Below are 18,661 nucleotides of genomic sequence, written 5' to 3'. Positions count from 1 at the left end.
TCAAGCACGCGAACGTAGGCCCAGAAAAGTGTTCTTCAACCAACCATGTAGTAGCTTTTTTTATTTCTGTTGCTTCGGCAGTAATATAAATGCTCCATTTGATGTTATGGTAATAGCAAAGTCCGGTAGTAACAAGGCCACAACCTTGCTTATTGGCCTACATTGCACCATATGTCGGAAACCGCCGCAAACACACAGAATAAATACCGTCATTCTCATAAAGTCCCATCGTACAGCATACTTAATGGACCAGGTACCTACTGGCCACCCAGACTATACCCCATCTGCCAGGTGAACGCGTAAACACATCGAAAGCTTCAACGCCAGACCATCACATGGATCCTAAAGCCATCTTCGACAAGCTAACCACGCTTGATGTGGAAATCTTATCACTGGTCAAGTTTGCATACGTTGCTCCTGTGGTAAGATATATCTACCAATAGAAACCATGACGCCGCCTTATACTAAGTCGTAAAATAGATACTGTTGATACTATACAACATATGGAGCCGCGACAAACGACTAAGACATCTACCCCCCGGGCCAAAGGGCCTTCCCATCATTGGAAATATGCTGGATATGGCGGACACCGACAAGATGATGACGGTAGCCAAGGAGTGGGCTGACCAGTACGGCGACGTCTTCTACACAAAAGTCGGCCTTTCTCGATTCATCTGGTTGTCATCTCCGTCGGCCGTCAAAGATCTCATGGATAAGCGAGGCTCGATCTACTCGTCGCGAGCCCCGAGTCCCATGATAAACATAGTTTCAAACAATGAGCGTGTCAATTTTCTGCCATACGGAGAGAAATGGCGGATGATTCGCAACATTCTTCATTCTGCGCTCAACCTAGAGACATCGACATCGTACAAGCCAGTCCAAGACTTTGAGTCGAAGCAAGCGGTTTGGGAAATTTTAAACACAAAAGACGATATTGCGTTCAACGACATCAACCGCAGATACTCGACAAGTACAATAATGAGAATTACATATGGTCACCGTGTCAAAGACCTCAACGATCCCCTATACCAGGATATTCTCAAAATCGTCCGCCATTTTTCGCTTGCTACCGCGCCGGGAGGCTGGATGATTGACACACTCCCTATGCTCGCAGACATTGTTCCCCAGTTCTTGCTGCAGAATTGGAAGAAGGTCGCGCGGCAGTGGTACGATGAGGACTCCGGCATATACCTGAAGATGTACAATAAGCTTATGGCCGATATTGAAAAGGGTGTCGCGCCAGACTGCTTCCTCAAAGACCTGGCAAAAGAGAAACTAAAAAAGAACCCGATTCCAGATGTCACGGCGGCGTTTGCAGCTGGAGCATTGATAGAAGCGGGAAGTGATGCAACAACAACGGCTTTGAACAATGTCATCTTGGCTTGTTTGCTGTATCCCGAGGTAGTCAAGGGCGCACACGAAGAGCTAGATCGTGTTGTAGGTAACAAGCGAATGCCGGATTTCAGCGATGAGCCAAATTTGCCGTACATTCGAGGCATTGCCAAGGAAACGCTCAGATGGAGAGCTTCAACAAAAATTGGGACTTGCCATGCAACCACGCAAGATGACTGGTACAAGGGGTATTTCATTCCCAAAGGATCCGTCGTGGTCCTCAACTGGTGGCAAGTTTATATGGCTCTTCATCAAAGTACCACATGCTAACTAGCGAGCAGGGCTATTCATATGGACGAAAAGCGCTGGAAGAACCCAGAGCGTTTCGATCCTACTCGCTATGTGGACGATAATCTCACCGAAGCTGAATCCATGGGCCAAGCTGATCCTAACCTTCGCGATCATTTCACATTTGGGGCCGGACGTCGAAATTGTCCTGGGTTGCATATTGCACACAACTCCTTGTTCATAAACATTGCGCGCATATTTTGGGCTTTTAATATGCGCAAGTCGGTTGACGTTAATGGAAAAGTTGTCGAGCCTTCCACAGCGGCACAACCAGGGTTTCTATTGACACCGGTAAAGTTTCTATGTCATTTCGAACCGAGGAGTGCGAAACATGCAGAGACTATAGAGAAAGTTTGGGCTGCGGCACAAGAGAAAGCATAAATGGAAGTCATCAAGATACCATTTGCAGGGATGAAGCACGGGGGATCAAGTATAGTAAATATGCCTTGCTGTTCGTCATCTCTAAACCATTAGGACGATGCATTTTTGCACAGAATAGAGTAATATGCTATAAATTTGAAGATGATTTTGATCCTGCCTACCTTATTTTGAAGTTCAATCGAGGCTCTGGCCGACAGCACAGGGCACTGGAGACGCAATCATTCCGGTATATCGGGCATTAATTTATGTTTGGTGGGTAGTCGGTCTCCGTGTGTTGTCACGGGCCAGCAAAGTTATTCAACCTAATACTTCCCTTTCCTTTGATCTGGAATGTACATGGCTAAATCTTGCCTTTCCAAGTCAATCACAACTTCGTAGCTGCTATGGACTCCACGCTGGAAATCCTAAACTCGGCTCTAAGAGCGGCTGTTGATGCTTTTGAAGGGCCACTGCAATCAGAGAGACTCCGATCTCTAAAGACTACTGATGAGCTGCCTGATAAAAGAACCTGGGATCTGGCATCACAGGTTGTAGACTTGGCGGACAGAGTGGTGCAACTTTTACAGCCGCCAAACTTGCAGCTCGCGGAGACCTTCTTGGGTAAGTCTTAGCACACACTATGATAGTAGATGTCATTTCTTGAATTAACCCGGCGTGCCATTTCAGCGTATCTCGACACAAAATGCCTCGTTACCGCGGTATCACACAACATCCCGGATATCCTTGGTTCGACGAGTCTTACGCTTGAAGAAATTGCCACCAAAAGCAACCTTCAGCCAATTCGTCTGAAACAAATCATGCGAGTACTGCACTGCAATGGAATTTTCGACTACGATGCTTCAAGCATGACCTATAGAAACAATTCGTCATCTATTCTTCTAATGAAAAATCACTGGACACAGTGGCACCGCTGGGTTGATCTCTACGGCAACGAATTCTACAAAGCCGCGGAAGGTATACCGGACGCTGTCAAACAAGGAGAGACACTCAGTGCTGCTCAAATCACGTATCAGACCGAGAAGCCTATTTACAAATACTTCGCAGAACAGGGTCTCCAGGATAAGTTCCACAAGACCTTGGGCGCGGGTGCAGTGTCTCAAGCGCCGGGTTTGTTGACGGATTACCCTTGGGCAGAGTTGGGTGACGCAGTGGTTTTGGACATTGGTGGAGGTGGAGGTGACTTCATTGTGTCTCTGCTGCGATACTTTCCCTCTCTCCGGGGTGCACTCTTTGAGTTGAAGTCAGTGGTTGATATGGTGCGACCAAGATTTCAGGATGCAGATGGACAGTATGCCGACGTGGGGGGACGAATGGTTGAGTTTCACGATGGGGACTTTCTTGAGGCACTTCCTTCGTACGAAGTTTACACGATGAAGTGGTGTTTACACAACTGGCTGGACGATGATGTGCTCAAGATCTTAACTGCTGTCAGACGGGCCATCAAGATCTCGCCAAAGGCTAGGATGGTGATTGTTGAGGCCGTTCTTCAAGATAGCCGGAGCTCAAAAGTTTGGAGGTATGGAGACATTACAATGATGTCAACTACGAATGGACTGGAGCGCACAGAGGCGGAATGGCGAATTCTTGCAGATCAGACTGGTTGGCGCGTGGAACGCATCGTGGTGATGCGGAATGTGTGGGCAGCGGCCATAGATCTTAGGCCCGCATGAGGGTTTACTTGCGAAACACAGTCTCGGTGTTTCAGTTTCTATATCACAAGTATTACAATTGGGCACACCTGTGACACAATGCAACTCGTCCTAGATGCCGATGTAAGCCGATACACAAGGAAGGCCATGTCTGCCCAAGGAAGAGTGTATGAGGCAACCATCACATTCATAAATTTACCCCAAACGGCCGACGATAACCCAACCCGGAAATTAAAGCAGTCTCTCGTGACCTTCATTAACAACCCCCGCAGAGAAACTGTTACTCAAAAACGACCAAGCTTAGTATGAAGCGTAACACTTACACCATCATAATCTCACAACTGCCGGTAATACCAAAAAAGGATGGGAAAGTCTCAAACTGACCAATTGGGATCCTCGGCCGCGAAACTGGGCATCCAATAGGATTCTCTGTCACGTTATCCCTGTCGAACAACTGCCGTGGACTGACAACAACAGAGACAACATATTCTCTTGTCATCCAGTGCCGGTGACGGCATCTCAGAAGACTTCTGAAAACTTTACAGTAATTACAATACACTGCATTTGAATTATGACGGCTCCTTTTCCGTGGCATAGCTGGTACCGAGATGAGACAATTCGTGAAAACGGCTGGTCGGTTACCGAAGTTGTCGTTTGAAAGACGACAATGTTGATTTTGGTAGGGAACGGACAGGCGTTTTGCCATTTCTAAGCTATGGGCTTGGTGTGTCGTGATACGAAGCTTCGACGGGCAGTGGGTGAGCTGTTTTCCCAGCTCGATGTGACGGATACTAACACCTATGAACCCTCAGTTGCTTCCCGATGATTGTACCACGAGTATTCGAAGAAAAAGGTTATAAACGAAGATTGTCTTTCCCTTGGCTGCGCTTTGATCACTCAGTTCAAGCCATCAGCTTTACAGAATCATCCACAACACCTCAGCATCATAGCCTCTTGCTCTTACATCTCAACATTAACGCTTCGTCAACATGAAGTTCGCCGCTGCCACCGTCCTTGCCATCGCTGCCCTCGTCCAGGGAGCCAGCATCACCCGCCGCCAAACCCTTGACCAGATTCACTGCTCAATCCCATGCATCAAGGACGTCACCGATACCGCTGAATGCCAAGGAAATCTTGCACAATGCTTCTGCGACTCTGCCGACACCATCAAGGAGCAAGCTGGTGAATGCGTAACCGGGTGTGGTATCGATGAAGACAAACAGAGTACGTATGACCCCCAGATCTACGTTGAGCAAACAAGGCAATACTAACTCGGCGGTCAGACCAGATTTTGGACGGCGCAAAGGCCCTGTGCACTAATCCAGATGACGACGAGTCCACAGAATCGTGCGCTATTTATTGCACATCGAGCGTTACGGAGAGCATTGAATGCGGTGGTGACACTCTCACGAACTGCATTTGCAACAATCTCGATAAACTCACGGACGAATCTAAGCTCTGCCTTGCCGATTGTGGCATTACTGACAATACTCAACGTTCGTGTCCTCTGTCCATACATAAAACGGCTGTGGAAAACTAACATTTTACTATAGAGCAGATTCTGCTTGGTGCCAAGGCCCTTTGCGAGCAGAAGCAGGAATAGGTGGCTGCTTATCTTCTGGGCCGGTGGTGCAATTCCCGGCTCAATACAAGCACTGGCGGTTTCATATTCTTATTGCTACAAAAGATTAAGGAATTAGGCGGCAGAGACATGTCGGACGTTGCCGGATTTGTAAGGGGTCAATTTTGAGGTGCAGGAACTTTCTATTCAGCTGCCGTGCAAAAGTAGCGCCTTGCAGATTCAACATCTGCCGAGATAACATTGAATATGAGTAATTGAGACTTCAATTGATTGAATATGCAGCAGACACCTTGTGATGTCTAGTAAATGTGTATGACAGCATTTGACACTGCTAGAATATGCACTCAGATGCCGAGTGGCTTGAGGATTGAATGCGACCCGTTTCATATACACATGGACTTGAGAGTTACGGGATACTTGCTCTACTAATTACCTCTGCTTTAATGGCACGAGCATTACGTCAAATTTTGGCACAGGTACAATACACAAACAAGAACTTAACTGTAACGTTTGCCGCGGCTTGGTTTGGCAACATCAAGCATGACGCACGAAAGAATAGATGAATTCTTTGATAAACAAGAGTAATTGTTTGAGGACTTGGCTTGGCCAAAGCTGGAATACGATTTCGAGTAGCTCCAGGGATTTACGACACTGCCCAGGTTGGTAAGCCTGCATTCAGATCTGTCGGGGCAAGTGTAGGGGACCAGCGCTCGAAGACCGCATGGCTAAATGAACTGTAATATGTACAAAGATGATTGAATTCAGATACTAAACAACACTATTCCTAGTATAAGCAGTTCACAATGGTCTCTGCGCCCAAATTATGACGTGGCGCACCGCAGTGCGATACGTGGACATGTCCTCGTCAAAACGATCCCTCAACGTCTCCCAATCCGTGTCCGACAAACCCAGATCGTTCGCACTATACAGCAATGGATTAGTTACAGCATCTTATCAGTTGTTGAGGTGAATGAAAATACTTTGTAAAGGCCAGCATGTTGTTGATGGTAGCTCGCATGTTCTTTCGACCCCGGGCATCCAACTCTTTGTTGCTCTGGTATTTTCCAACGACAATATCCAGTGTCTCCATGTTCACATTTATGAACCCTGCGCTCTCAAGTTTTTCCAGAATCACGTTTTTTGGATTTGGGGATTTCATGAATGTATTCGCAAGTTGATGTAAAATTGCAAAGGCAGACGGGCCTGGGCCGGAAACGTTCTCATTTGCGACTGGTTCGACAAATTGAATCCAACCGCCGGGTTTAACACACTCCATCAACTTATCCACGAATTCATCGATGGCTTCAGCGGGAAACCCTGGGAATACAAATCTTTGGTGTACCAGATCAAAGTGCTTCGCCCACTTCTCGGGGAGACTTTGGAGTAGGTCACCCACCACAAGCTCGACATTGGGAGGTAGTAGATCTGCTGGCGGGTAAAGCTCTGGCCTGCATAGCGGCATACCTCAGTAAATGGTCTTTCACATGGGTAATTGCCTTTGCAACTCACGCAATGTCGAAACCAACTAATTCGGTTTCTGGTGGGAACATGGTGCCGGTGTCACAGAGCCACGTGCCTACAATCTATCAGAAAGAAAGACGATACGACCAGACAACGTCGGGCTCACCATCTGCAGTTGCTGAGTCGAGTATGCTCTGATTTTTTTGCTCATAATCGACGGGAGCTTTGATCAAGCCGCCAAATGCTGCCTTCACCCATTCATGCTGGTTCTTCATTCGCTCAATCTCACGCTGGCTGTGTGGCAGCATGTAAGCCTGCCTGGACTCATCCAGGCTGCTAGAGTTCTCATCGAGAGTTGAATTAGCCATGGTCGTCTCCTTGGTGACTTAGAAAGTGCTGGCTTTGATCGCGCCGTCTCGTGAGGATCTTTCCTCTGTCACATGGACCAATATGTTTGAAGGGTTCTTATGGAGACAAAATGTTTGTGTGACCTGTTTTCCTGCTTTTAGGTGTGTGAGAAATTACCTAAGGAGAAACTGAGAGACACTTACTAGAATTGCTGGTATTGCCAGCAAATTTTCGTGGCTGTTGTCGGTGACCGAGGACGTTGCAGTCGGCCGTCAAAACCCGGCTTCGGCTTCCATTACACAGGCGCGACCAGTCATGTAAGAGCCACAGGTTCAATCAATTGGCTTGCGTCAGATTAGGCTGGAAGACTCGGGACGAGTGTATTCGTGCCGAGTTTAATCCTATGAGCTTTGTAGGGAAGACGCTTGTCAGTGGCACAGGAAAGTCTTGCAACTCATACTACTCTACCTTCAACGGCACGAAATTGAAGTATTATTCGCTACTTCAAACTCCTAGTATCTACTACAAGCCATTATGCTATCACGGCGTGCGAAAAACAACAATGCGTGGTTCATGCACCAGTTCAAGAGGCAGCTGCAGCGGCAAGGCTCAAGTAGCACGTCAAAAGTCGACCTAGCCACGGCAGAAAACTGGCTCATACGTCCTGAGATACTAAAACTTCTAAAAAGAAATTGCGGATATGACCTAGCTGAGAGACATCTGTCATACGCGAGTGGAATGGGAGGAACAAAAGGATTACTCGGAGCCATATCGGGATTTGTCAATTGCTTCTTCTCGCCAAAGGTCCCAGTATTGCCGGAACATATCGTTACCGGAGCAGGGTGTAGCTCAGTGCTTGATACTCTGCTCAACGACATATGTGATGATGGTGATGGTATCCTGGTGACTGCTCCAATGTGGGGTGTGTTGAGACTACATTTCCCAGACGGAACACATTTTGAATCGGCTGACATGTTTTCCGATGTGAATAGGTAGCTTCCATGTATCTGCTGTCCTAAGGAACGGTGTCAAGTTAATTCCAGTTTATATTCCCTTCAAAGCCAACAACTCTGCTGACGCAGTTGTTGATGCTTATCGAACAGCAGTCGCCGAGTCTGGTCGCCCTGTCAAAGGAATTCTCTTTTGCAATCCTCACAACCCATCCGGGCACATCTGTCCTACCCATGTTCTGGATGCCCTTCTCCGGTACTGTGAGGAAGCAAACCTACACTTTGTTTCAGACGAGATTTATGCATTGTCGACATTTGGCGTTGTGGAAAGCACAGCGTCCAGCTTGGCATATCACTTTGAGTCACCCGCCAATCAATTCGTCTCTGTTCTATCTAGAGATTTGAATGCACTTGGAGTATCGAGCTCTCGAGTCCATCTACTCTACAGTATCAGCAAAGACATTGGAAGTAGTGGTCTCAGATTGGTACGACACTTCTGCTTTGCCAGCCGGTGAGAATTACTGACATCATTACAGGGATTCCTCGTCACGCAGTCCAATAAACAACTACGAATGTCGCAAGCCATTCTGAATAACGCCAAACTCTGTAATGTTGCGACAGTGATGATGACCCCAATCTTGCAAGACCTACGAGTACTTACAAGACTCGTAGAGCTTAATCTCCATCGACTACGCAAAGCTGCGGAGATTGCAATACGATTCGCAGAATTTCATGGACTCACATACTATAAGCCAGTAGCTGGACTATACATCTGGATTAGATTGTCACAGTCATGCAATGCCGAAGCCGAAGAAGCGGCCATCGTCAAGGCGTGTGCAGCGAAGGGGGCATTGGTGGGCAGCGGCGCAGATTATACGGAGCCACAGCCAGGCTGGTTCCGAATTACATTTGCCTTGCCCCAGGATATATTTATGGACGGTCTTGGCCGGATTGAAGAGGCTATGGGCTATAAAAATAGATTCAAGTTCCCCGAGACTCGGACTATTTGGGGCGCCGCAGTTGCGAGTTGTTGGAGAATGCTTAGTACTTAGTCTCTTAATGGATTCGTCTTGTTGTCTAGGTCTAAAATGAGATGCCGAAACCTCTTAGCGAAGAACAATAATTCCTGAATAGCAATTTCAGTATTTGGTACTTGCTATTTCGGCAGCCGCTCTGGCTCCCGCTTTAATGATCTAGCACTCGTAACATGTCTCTCGAGCTTGGAAGTTGCGATGATCTGGAAAACTTCACATAAATTATCAGAGATGTTTTGATCAAAATAAACTAATTCAGCTACACTAAACGGTACCAGCGCTTTTGCATGCATGATGCCTCGGAATCAACCTTACCATGCTGTTCGGCAAGCCGATCCAACTGTCTTCTTGGAGATTGTGTTCCGCATCGCCGGTACCCGATACTATCTGCAACACATACTCTCTCAGAAGTTCCACTAGAATAATGCGAAGAATGATGTCGGCAATGTACTTGCCTAGGCATTGTCGAGGCCCGAACCCAAATCTCCACATGTTGTATCGTTGGGCCTGTGAGCAACGCAAACCAGTCAGTCTAGAACGTCGAACTTCCCGAAGACGGAATTGAGTTACCTGATCTTTCCTCCCTATATGCCTGTATGGGTCAAACTTAAAGGGTTCATCCCAGTACGGATTGTCGACGTTGATCGCATAAGCGTCTACGATGACGTCCGTCTGTCCGGGCATTAGCCTTGAAGACACTAATACCACGAAGGGTCTATGTACGAACATGCTTAGGTATCATGTAACGATCAAGCATTTTATCATCTTTAGCTGCTTCTGGGTTCGAAAACGCTGTTGTACAAGTTCAGTATAACGGCCATTCGTCAAAGGAACGAGATGTTTACTCACGCAGTATTGGGTGTAGCCGGGAGGATTCAAACACACAAGCGGCCAGCAATGTGTCATCTTGCCGAATATATGCTTCATATTGTTCTTCGGCAGTATTTGAGCCAGCGCGTTCGAGGATCTCAGCAAATAACTTTTCTTGAATGTCCTTGTGCTGAGAAATCGTGAGGACCGTCCAAGCTACTGCGTGCGTTGTAACATCTAGATTTGCAAACATGCATTCATCTAGCGTTTGAAGCAGCTATATCACGTCAGCCACGAATCGTAATTGTAAACCCAGGAAACGTACTTCGTCCATGGACAGTTGGCCTCTTTCCACAGACTCCCACAAGGGAATGATGGCACACCCATTTTGGGCGGCTGCCGTTGTGCATGCGTGTTTAGCAAATGCCTTCCACCGGGTTTGAAACTCTCTAAGCCGCGGCATCGCAGACCCAGGGAGGTACTTGGCGATGGAGTACCGATTGATACCTCCCATGAATGTGTCTCGAAAGAGATGCTCTCTGAGCGCGCCTAGTTCCTGCAATTCATTCTGCTGCTCTGTATCAAGCTTTCCAAAGAAAATTCTAGCGACGATAAAGAAGGGACAATATTTCAAGTCATTCGTTGCATTAACAATGATATCATCCCTGGTTGGGTTCAAATTGTTCAGGAAATGAGTCGCCTCGTCATGGAATGCCTTTACCCTTGTATGGGACACGGGTCGTGTGAAATGGCAGTCAAATGGTTTTCTAACTCGTCGCCATCGTTGTTGACTGACCAATCCGACACAAGATCCCAAAAGCTCGGCAAAGAGCCATCCAGCATTATTGTCTGTGGCTTTAATGTGGGTATGAGAGTCTTTATAGAACGCCTTTACGTCTTCCGGCTTGGTCAAAATCCTGTACTCGATGAATAAGTCTTTAGTCTGGTCCCAGTTAACCAGTGACTGCTGTACACTCACACTTCCCGTTTAAAGCCTGACCAGATACTATACGTTGGCCCGTATATCTTTCGCCACGCTTTGGCAGATCTTCTACCGTCGAAGAATTTTTCTGTGCCTTGACCATTTGGAAACTTGAATGGCAGACATGGAAGATCTTTCAAGCCGTATAAATTCTTTGACAGGCTGGGCACCTGCTCGATAATATTTAGCGTCAAGCCCTAAAGATATTGGAGAACACTATCTCCCAAGAAACATCATTTCTCTCACCTTGGGACCCTTGCTGAGAGTACTGAACACTGTCCAAATTCCAATGACTAGTTTGTATAGAAGAAACGATACGAAAATCGAGCCAACCACGTATCCAGACGTAGCAACCTGTAGGTGTGTCGGATGCATCATTGCATCGTTTGCTGTCGTTGAGATGTTCATTCTGAGGTATGGGGCAACTTCATTCTGGCCGATGAGACAGACAGAGTTTCTACGTCTGGAAACGACGACGCCGACAGAACTTTGACGAATAGGGCCTTGTAATGTGCCACAAACTTGCTCAACAAGCTCCCTGCATGGCTTACACTCTTGTCATGTCGGTCACCGAAACATAGGTGACGGCTACCGATATGGACATAGAAATCTGTATATTGGCACCAATCATAGTAATTCTAGAGATTCTGCCAGGATTTGCAAGACATAACTCAATTTGTGGCTCGAATTTCATCATTTGAACTCCGCATAGCCTGCTGCATTGGTCTGTTCCCTTCCCTCCACCACCCTTGTCCACCATCAGTCATGGCGAACCCTACCAATTTGTGCGACTTGTTCTATCAAACAGTCCAGAAATGGCCAGACAACATTGCTGTTGATCACGCAGAAGGGTGTCTGTCATACCGACAGCTTGACACATCATCGTCCACAGTGGCAGGTGACCTCCAGCGGCTCGGAGTTACAAGGGGCTCAATAGTTCTTCTCATAACCAGTCACGGCAGTTTCAATCTTGTCGCAATTCTCTCAATTCTTAAGGCTGGAGCCTCCTTTGTTCCCATAGACCGCAGAAGGTGGTCACAAGATAACATCAATTATGTTTACAACCTCGTCGAGAGACCAGTCGTGGTCAACACTACGCCAGAAGCCTTTCACCCTCCTCAAGGGGAATGTCAAATTTTTAACCTGTTGGCCCTTCCCACATCTCCTGCGGAAGAAAGTCAACTTCCAGAGGGTTTCCATATTCAACCAGAAGATACAGCATGTATTATCTTCACTAGCGGGAGCACGGGCCGGCCCAAGGGTGTCAAGATATCGCACAAATCGTTGTGTGTGTACTCCAGAACAAGTCCTGTAAACATGGGCATTGTCCCTGGAGACAGACTACTTCATATATTATCAGTTGGATTCGATGGTAAGCTAAACAATCCCCTTCTATAGACCCCATGTTTTTATGAGCATTTACTCACCTACCATAGCTTGTACGTGCATGTTGTTCTCGGTTTTGGGCAACGGCGGAACTATAGTCCCATCAGAAGCAGAAGATATCTACCAGAGCGCACCGTCATGTACTGTCTTGGCAGCCACGCCGTCCTTGCTGGCAATGCTTCCAACTCCCTCCACAGGTAAGGATATGTATTCCAGGATACATACAATTCTCGTCGGAGGCGAAACGGCATCGCCGGACCTCTTTGGCGCATGGGTTGACGCCGGAGTGAGGGTGCTGGCCGCATACGGAGGTACTGAAACAACGGCCCTAGGATGCGTGCAAAAGGTCGAACGAGATCCAAAGACTGGAAAGATTAATCCTTTCTTAATCGGTGGATTCATGAGACAGAGTCCTTGCTGGCTCTTACGTGACAACCTTACAGCAATAAACGAGGCATACGTTGATGGAGAAATCATCATCGGAGGTGATGGTCTTTCAAATGGCTATTTCAAGAATGAAGAAAAGACAAACGAAAGCTTCATAACTTGGAATGGACTTCGGGTGTATCGAACTGGAGACTATGGTCGATGGGTCCAAGGCCCGTCTGGCGACCGAGTTATCGAGTTCCGAGGACGCAGAGATCGAACAGTCAAGAATAGTGGATTTCTTGTGAATCTTGATCAAGATGTTGAGGATGGATTACTCCGGGTCGGGCAACCACTTGGAGTTAGAACAGCTCACGCGGTGTGGACGGAGAACGGTATCATTGCGGTCATAACGCCGTCGAGTGTCGACATTGCGACTCTTCTCTCCAAAGCCAACGAAAGCATGTGTTCATACTTCATACCATTCATGATCAAAGCCACCGATTCTATTCCATTGTCACCGAATGGAAAGATACAGACACAACAGCTGCTTGCCGTACTTAATGCCAGCGCTGAGGGTCAGGCAAACGAGATTGCGGAAAAGGGGGAGGCGTCAACACATCCAGAACACGCTGGACTTGACCAGTCGAGTTTCAATCATCAGTTCAAGCTTGAAAGAGTGCTAGAGGCGGCCTCGGAGGTGTTTGAATTCAGACCTGAGAAACTGAAGACACTACGTGGTGGTGAATCGTTCAATGAGCTGGGAGGATCGTCGCTCCTCGCGTTGAAATTTGTCTCTGTTCTTCGCCGCTTTGGGGTCCAAAGCTCTGTGAGAGACATTTTCAAGCATCAAACATTCTCCTCCATATCGCACCACGCTTCAATTTTGCCCTCGTTAGATTCAGCGACTATCGAGGCTACCAGGGATCCAACTACTGTAGGAATGCTACCAAGCCTTCGCGAGCAGACCCGCGAATTTTTAGGGCTGGACGGAGACAGCTTCGATGTCGGGCCATTAACCAGCTTTCAACTTGAACTGGCGTTGCCTACATTGATGGATGACTCAAAATATGTGAACCAAATCAAACTAGCCTATACGAACTCTCAGTCAGTCGCAATGGAACGAGCCTGGCGAGTAGTCTGGCAGTCTGAGCCAATTTTCAGAACTGAAGTGTCTCTGGCCATTGGATCTGGTGTGCAGGTTGTCCACAGGTGCCCCTTTAGAAAGCCAGGGACTTGGAACTACGATTCTCATGTTGAATATCGAAAAGCTGTTGAGTCAACCAGCTTGTCTATTGGTCTCGGATGCTCTCTGGACTTTTTCAGATACGGAGTAGAGACAGAGATTTCGAACGTTCCCCATGACAGTGTATCGCCCACGGGTGAGGAAGAGGCTCTTACAGTTGTACTCACAATTCATCATAGCCTAATGGATGGTTGCTCCCTAGAGCTTATACTCGGCAATGTCGAAAGGGCAGCGTTGGGGTTGTCAATACCGCACAGTGTATCTGCAATTGACACGAACCTTGGGCTCATTGACATCCAGATTACCAAGGACCAGGAAGTTAGAAACTTCTTTCATGATTATTTAGACGGACTCGACACCCATGAAGAAGTCATCGAGACTGGTAGCAAAGGCGACTCACGCGATCCCAAAGCCACTGCCGTCGCCACATTCGAAGCCTCAGTGGGCAAATACGAGGCTATACAATTCGCACAGCAAAACGGAGTCTCAGTTGCTTGTCTCTACATGACGGCGTGGGCAATGGCACTGAGTGTTCTCGAGATGAATCCCACTGTTGTCGTTGGATCAGTATTCTCAAGCCGAGGCGCCATCCCCAATCACGAAAACGCAGTTGGTTCGTACATATCAACTCTCCCACTAGTCTTTAGGTTTATTGGGGACGAGACCATTGTGAGTCTGCTTCAAAGAGCGATGGACGACCTTGCCGCGGTAGGCAAATATGCCTGGGCGCGCTCCGACCAGATCGGAACTGGCTTCAAGATGCGGAATTTGGTTGCCCTGCAGCCTAATCTGCATGATGAGCATCCCAGAACCAAGCCAATTCGGGTTGAGTCTCTGGATAACAGCGATTTCCCACTAAGCCTGCTGGTTGATTCAGACGGCAAGTTCCGAATCTTATACGACGATTGTGAATTTGAGAACAAGACGGTCCGTCGAATCGGGGAGAATTTTCAGTATTCACTACATGCTATTCTCCATGCGACGCTTGTAGAGGATTGTATGAAGCTGAACCAACTTCAGGAAAGCGTGATACAGATGGCGAAACAAGTTCAAATAGAGCCTGATAACCTCACGGTCAAACAGGTCTTGGAGCAATCCATTGATAAATTCAGCCAGCTTGTGGCTTTGGAAGACTGCTTAGGCACGACCCTCACGTACGGCGAGATTGACAAATTATCCAACGCGATTGCACATCATATACTTGCACACTCATCCGGCAACGTCATTGCCATCTACGGCGACGGGACCATACAATGGATTCTGGCGTTATTGGGCGTCGTCAAGTCTGGTGATACATTTGTACCCATTGATCCAAATTGGCCCATGGAACGACGGGAAGCAGTTTGTGAAAAGAGCGGTGCATCTGCAATGCTGGTGTCTCAAGAGACACAGAAACATGAAGCTCCCAAGCTTTCAACATTGAAGGTTCTGATCGTGGATAACATAATACCAGGGTTCTCATGCGAGGACAACTTGGAGAGACTCCCGGACACAGCGTCTCCCGGCTCTGACTTTGTCGTCGTCTTTACATCAGGCTCCACAGGTACACCAAAGGGTATTCCAATTTCCAATCGTGGGCTATTGACATGTCAAAGCAACTTGGAAGCAAGCGTTTATGCGTCTCCCGAGCGGCGCATTGCTCAATTCATGTCACCGGCTTTTGATGCTTGTAACGTGGAGATATTTTCTACGTTTCTCCATGGAGCTACACTTGTGCTTCGAGATCCTGTCGACCCGTACGCCCATCTTTTGAAGGTGAATACCGTCATGGCAACTCCATCTGCGTTGGTGGCAATGGATGCTGATGAACTTTGCAACATAGACATGGTGAGCTTTTAGTTGGAGTGCGTATGGCTGCGTTTTCTAACAGCTGATATTACAGATCATCTCTACGGGAGAGGCGGTGACAAACGCCCTCATCGAAAAGTTTGCCTCTCGGGTGCTTCTTTACAATGCTTATGGCCCTGCCGAGGTTCGTATCGAATAGCAACAGATTTCTATTTCTATTGCATTGCCTAATCCGCGTTAGTGTTCCGTCTTGGCCTCCTTTGGGCGAATGATCCCCGGAGATACCCTCACAATAGGCGCCCCTTTAGAAACTGTACGCATTTACATACTCGACGAAGACAAAAAGCATGTCCCTTGCGGAGAACGGGGAGAAATCTACCTGGCTGGCAAGCAAGTTTTGCGAGGATACATCAACGACCCGGACAAGTCGGCGCAACAAATCCTACCTGACCCGTGGCATACGGACGAGCACATGTTTCGCACACGAGATTACGGAACTCAAGGAAAAGACGGACGACTGACGTATCATGGAAGAATAGATCGAGTTGCCAAGATACGGGGTTTTCGCGTCGAGCTAGCAGGAGTGGAATGCGCGATCATGTCATGCGGAGGTATATCACACTGCGCCGCCATTGCAGTCAACGGAACACTGGTGGCATACATTACTTGCGACAAACAGCAGGAAGCTTCAGATACTTCCAAGAAGGCAGCTACTATTCGCGAAAGACTAGGCGAGATGCTCTCTACGCCCTGGATACCGAGTGCGATAGTTCCTCTGGCGCAGCTTCCAAAGACGCCTAATGGAAAGGTCGACTCTAAAGCTTTGGAAGCACTGTATACTACTACTCTACCCTCTCCGGACGGTGGGTTTCGAAATTCGTTGGGGAATGGCATTTCTGATAAACTCGCCGAGCAATGGCGTCAGGTGCTTCGACTGGGACCGGAGAAGAGTCTTGAAGACGATGACGATTTTTTCCGTCTTGGCGGCCATTCAATATTGCTCATGCTTCTTGCGACGAGACTCACAGCCGCATTCTCAAAAAAGGTTAGGGTGCGCGATCTTGTTGTCTCTCCTTCATTCCGCGGACAGTGCGATGCCATCCAACGACTATTACATGGCACGACTTCAGACGGCATTGCTGAAGTGAATGAGAAACTCCCTCCCGAAAGTCTTACGGAGCTGGAGCGGCAAGTTTGGTTTCAGTATCAAGTCGCTACAACTGTTACGACTTTCAACATTGCCTGTGTTCTGCATGTCAGTGGCAAAGTTGATCCGGACAACTTGACGAATTCTCTCAACACGGCGCTTGCGTCAGACCCTGTTCTTTCTTGCCACATGGCAGAGGGAGCGAATGGGCCCAAGAGAGTCATTTCAGATGTTCCCCCAAAAGTGCGTCAAGTTACTCATCTCGACCTGGAAGCTGAAGTCAACTACCGGTTTGATCTTGAGCAGGATACTCTCATCCGCGTTCACTTGGTCCGAGCCGCCAACGGCGAGTCTACACAATCATCAAATACCAAGTGTCAACTTATGATTGTAACCTCTCACGCCGTTGCTGATCTCGGCACATTGCAAAACCTGCTGAGACTCACGAGCGTTGCCCTAGCTGGAGGAACTGTAACACAACACGACAGGCCACAGCACCTGGAATCTCCTAAATGGACCCAACGTCCCTCTCTTGAGGAAAAGTCCTTCTGGAGAAACTACCTCAGCGGCCACAGCTACAATGACCACAGACCATCACTCCTGCGTCGTTCGTTTCTACCGTCCCCCTTGGCCACCTTCCAAGGTTCTTCTCGAAGCGTCGAGTGTAGTGGCCAGGTCGTAACGTCCCTGAATAAGTGCGTGAGGAGACTCGGCATCACACATCACCAAATGGCCCTGGCGGTTGCTGCGCTGCTCCTCCACTGGCTCTCCGGAGAACACGATATTGTTCTCGGTGCCCCGAATGCCAATCGGTCAACGCTCAAAGACGAAGAAGCCCTGGGTCAATTTTTGGATCGGCTCCCCATCCGAGTACGGCTACCGAGGCTTTCGAATCAGCATCAGACCAAGATCAGCACAGTATTGGTTGAAGTACGCAACTCGGCCCTGAAGGCTCTAGCACATGCCATTTCTTTCAGCGACGTCCTAGGTGTACATGGATTCCCAAATGGACATCTTCACCATCCCCTGTTCGAATGCATGGTTACATTCCACACTCGCAGCAGCGGTCTTGACAATTGGCTACAGATACCAGGCTGCCAAGTCTCATCATCTCCTCAGTTTGCCAACGGGTCCAAGTTCCCGCTCATGATGGAGTGGTTTGAGCTAGCAAAGGATAGGTGGTCGATCCACCTGGAGCATGACACGAGCTACATCCCTCCTAGTTCTATGGACATTGTCGAAAAAGCCCTGGGTGTTATCCTCAATGCCATGGCGGACGAGTGTTCCCTCTCCGACTTGCACGATCAACTTGCTGATCTCAAGGTTTCGGAGCTCGACTCAGCGGAGGGTAGTCCGCCGTCGAGTTCGGGAACTGGATCGCCCCGGTCCAGCGAATCTTCGTACTCGATATCTGTGGATGAGATGGCAGACACAATTAGAAGTGAGATGTCAGCTTGTCTAGGGCCGACGTCCAAGTCTCTGTCGAATAATGGTTCGTTCTTCTCTGCTGGTGCGGATTCCATGGCCGTCATGTCGTTGCGGCATCGAATGCGGAGGCTTGGAATCGATTTGCCTGTGCGTTCTATCTTTGTGGGAAGAACACCTCTGAAGCTCGCTGAGCTGGTCCTTCTTTAAAGTCGTTTGGAAGTATTTGCTATGTATTCTGAGCTGGGCATTGATGTTGACCACGTTGTTAATCGCATGTCATGCATTCCCTACAAAAGTTTTGTATATAGTCACCTGCAATTATCATTTCATTAAGACAAAAAGCCCATCAGCAAGTAAACCCCTACGAAAGAACAGGTGAACCCACAGACACTGAATTCCAATTGTGAAGAGCACCAGTTCAAG

General features: G+C 48.0%; 5 protein-coding genes across 5 annotated transcripts; 4 read left to right on the top strand and 1 right to left on the bottom strand.

The window, feature by feature from the left end:
* Positions 1–335: 335 nt before the first annotated feature.
* Positions 336–2,061, top strand: VFPPC_02139 (cytochrome P450; the record flags this gene model as incomplete). Its single annotated transcript, XM_018281838.1, has 3 exons — positions 336–422; positions 481–1,619; positions 1,674–2,061. The coding sequence occupies 3 exons, from the start codon at positions 336–338 to the stop codon at positions 2,059–2,061; spliced, it is 1,614 nt and encodes a 537-aa protein (XP_018138935.1).
* A 2,638-nt stretch (positions 2,062–4,699) lies between these two features.
* VFPPC_13213 (hypothetical protein) lies at positions 4,700–5,313 on the top strand (the record flags this gene model as incomplete). The annotated part of the gene is made up of 3 exons (XM_018290990.1): positions 4,700–4,934; positions 4,994–5,206; positions 5,264–5,313. The coding sequence occupies 3 exons, from the start codon at positions 4,700–4,702 to the stop codon at positions 5,311–5,313; spliced, it is 498 nt and encodes a 165-aa protein (XP_018138933.1).
* A 777-nt stretch (positions 5,314–6,090) lies between these two features.
* VFPPC_13212 (methyltransferase) lies at positions 6,091–7,121 on the bottom strand (the record flags this gene model as incomplete). Its single annotated transcript, XM_018290989.1, has 4 exons — positions 6,091–6,214; positions 6,273–6,740; positions 6,802–6,868; positions 6,920–7,121. 4 exons carry the CDS (start codon positions 7,119–7,121, stop codon positions 6,091–6,093), a joined length of 861 nt encoding a protein of 286 aa, XP_018138932.1.
* Positions 7,122–7,635: 514 nt separating this feature from the next.
* VFPPC_02137 (aminotransferase GliI) lies at positions 7,636–9,103 on the top strand (the record flags this gene model as incomplete). Its single annotated transcript, XM_018281836.1, has 3 exons — positions 7,636–8,023; positions 8,094–8,536; positions 8,588–9,103. 3 exons carry the CDS (start codon positions 7,636–7,638, stop codon positions 9,101–9,103), a joined length of 1,347 nt encoding a protein of 448 aa, XP_018138931.1.
* Positions 9,104–11,642: 2,539 nt separating this feature from the next.
* Positions 11,643–18,445, top strand: VFPPC_16706 (nonribosomal peptide synthase GliP2; the record flags this gene model as incomplete). Its single annotated transcript, XM_018294459.1, has 4 exons — positions 11,643–12,249; positions 12,314–15,702; positions 15,758–15,847; positions 15,905–18,445. 4 exons carry the CDS (start codon positions 11,643–11,645, stop codon positions 18,443–18,445), a joined length of 6,627 nt encoding a protein of 2,208 aa, XP_018138929.1.
* Positions 18,446–18,661: the final 216 nt, after the last annotated feature.

The sequence above is a fragment of the Pochonia chlamydosporia genome, chromosome 1 (genome assembly GCF_001653235.2).
Source record: "Pochonia chlamydosporia 170 chromosome 1, whole genome shotgun sequence".
NCBI lineage: Eukaryota > Fungi > Ascomycota > Sordariomycetes > Hypocreales > Clavicipitaceae > Pochonia > Pochonia chlamydosporia.
The sequence above is the reverse complement of the archived record's forward strand: the minus strand, read 5'-3'. Positions and strand labels throughout refer to the sequence as shown.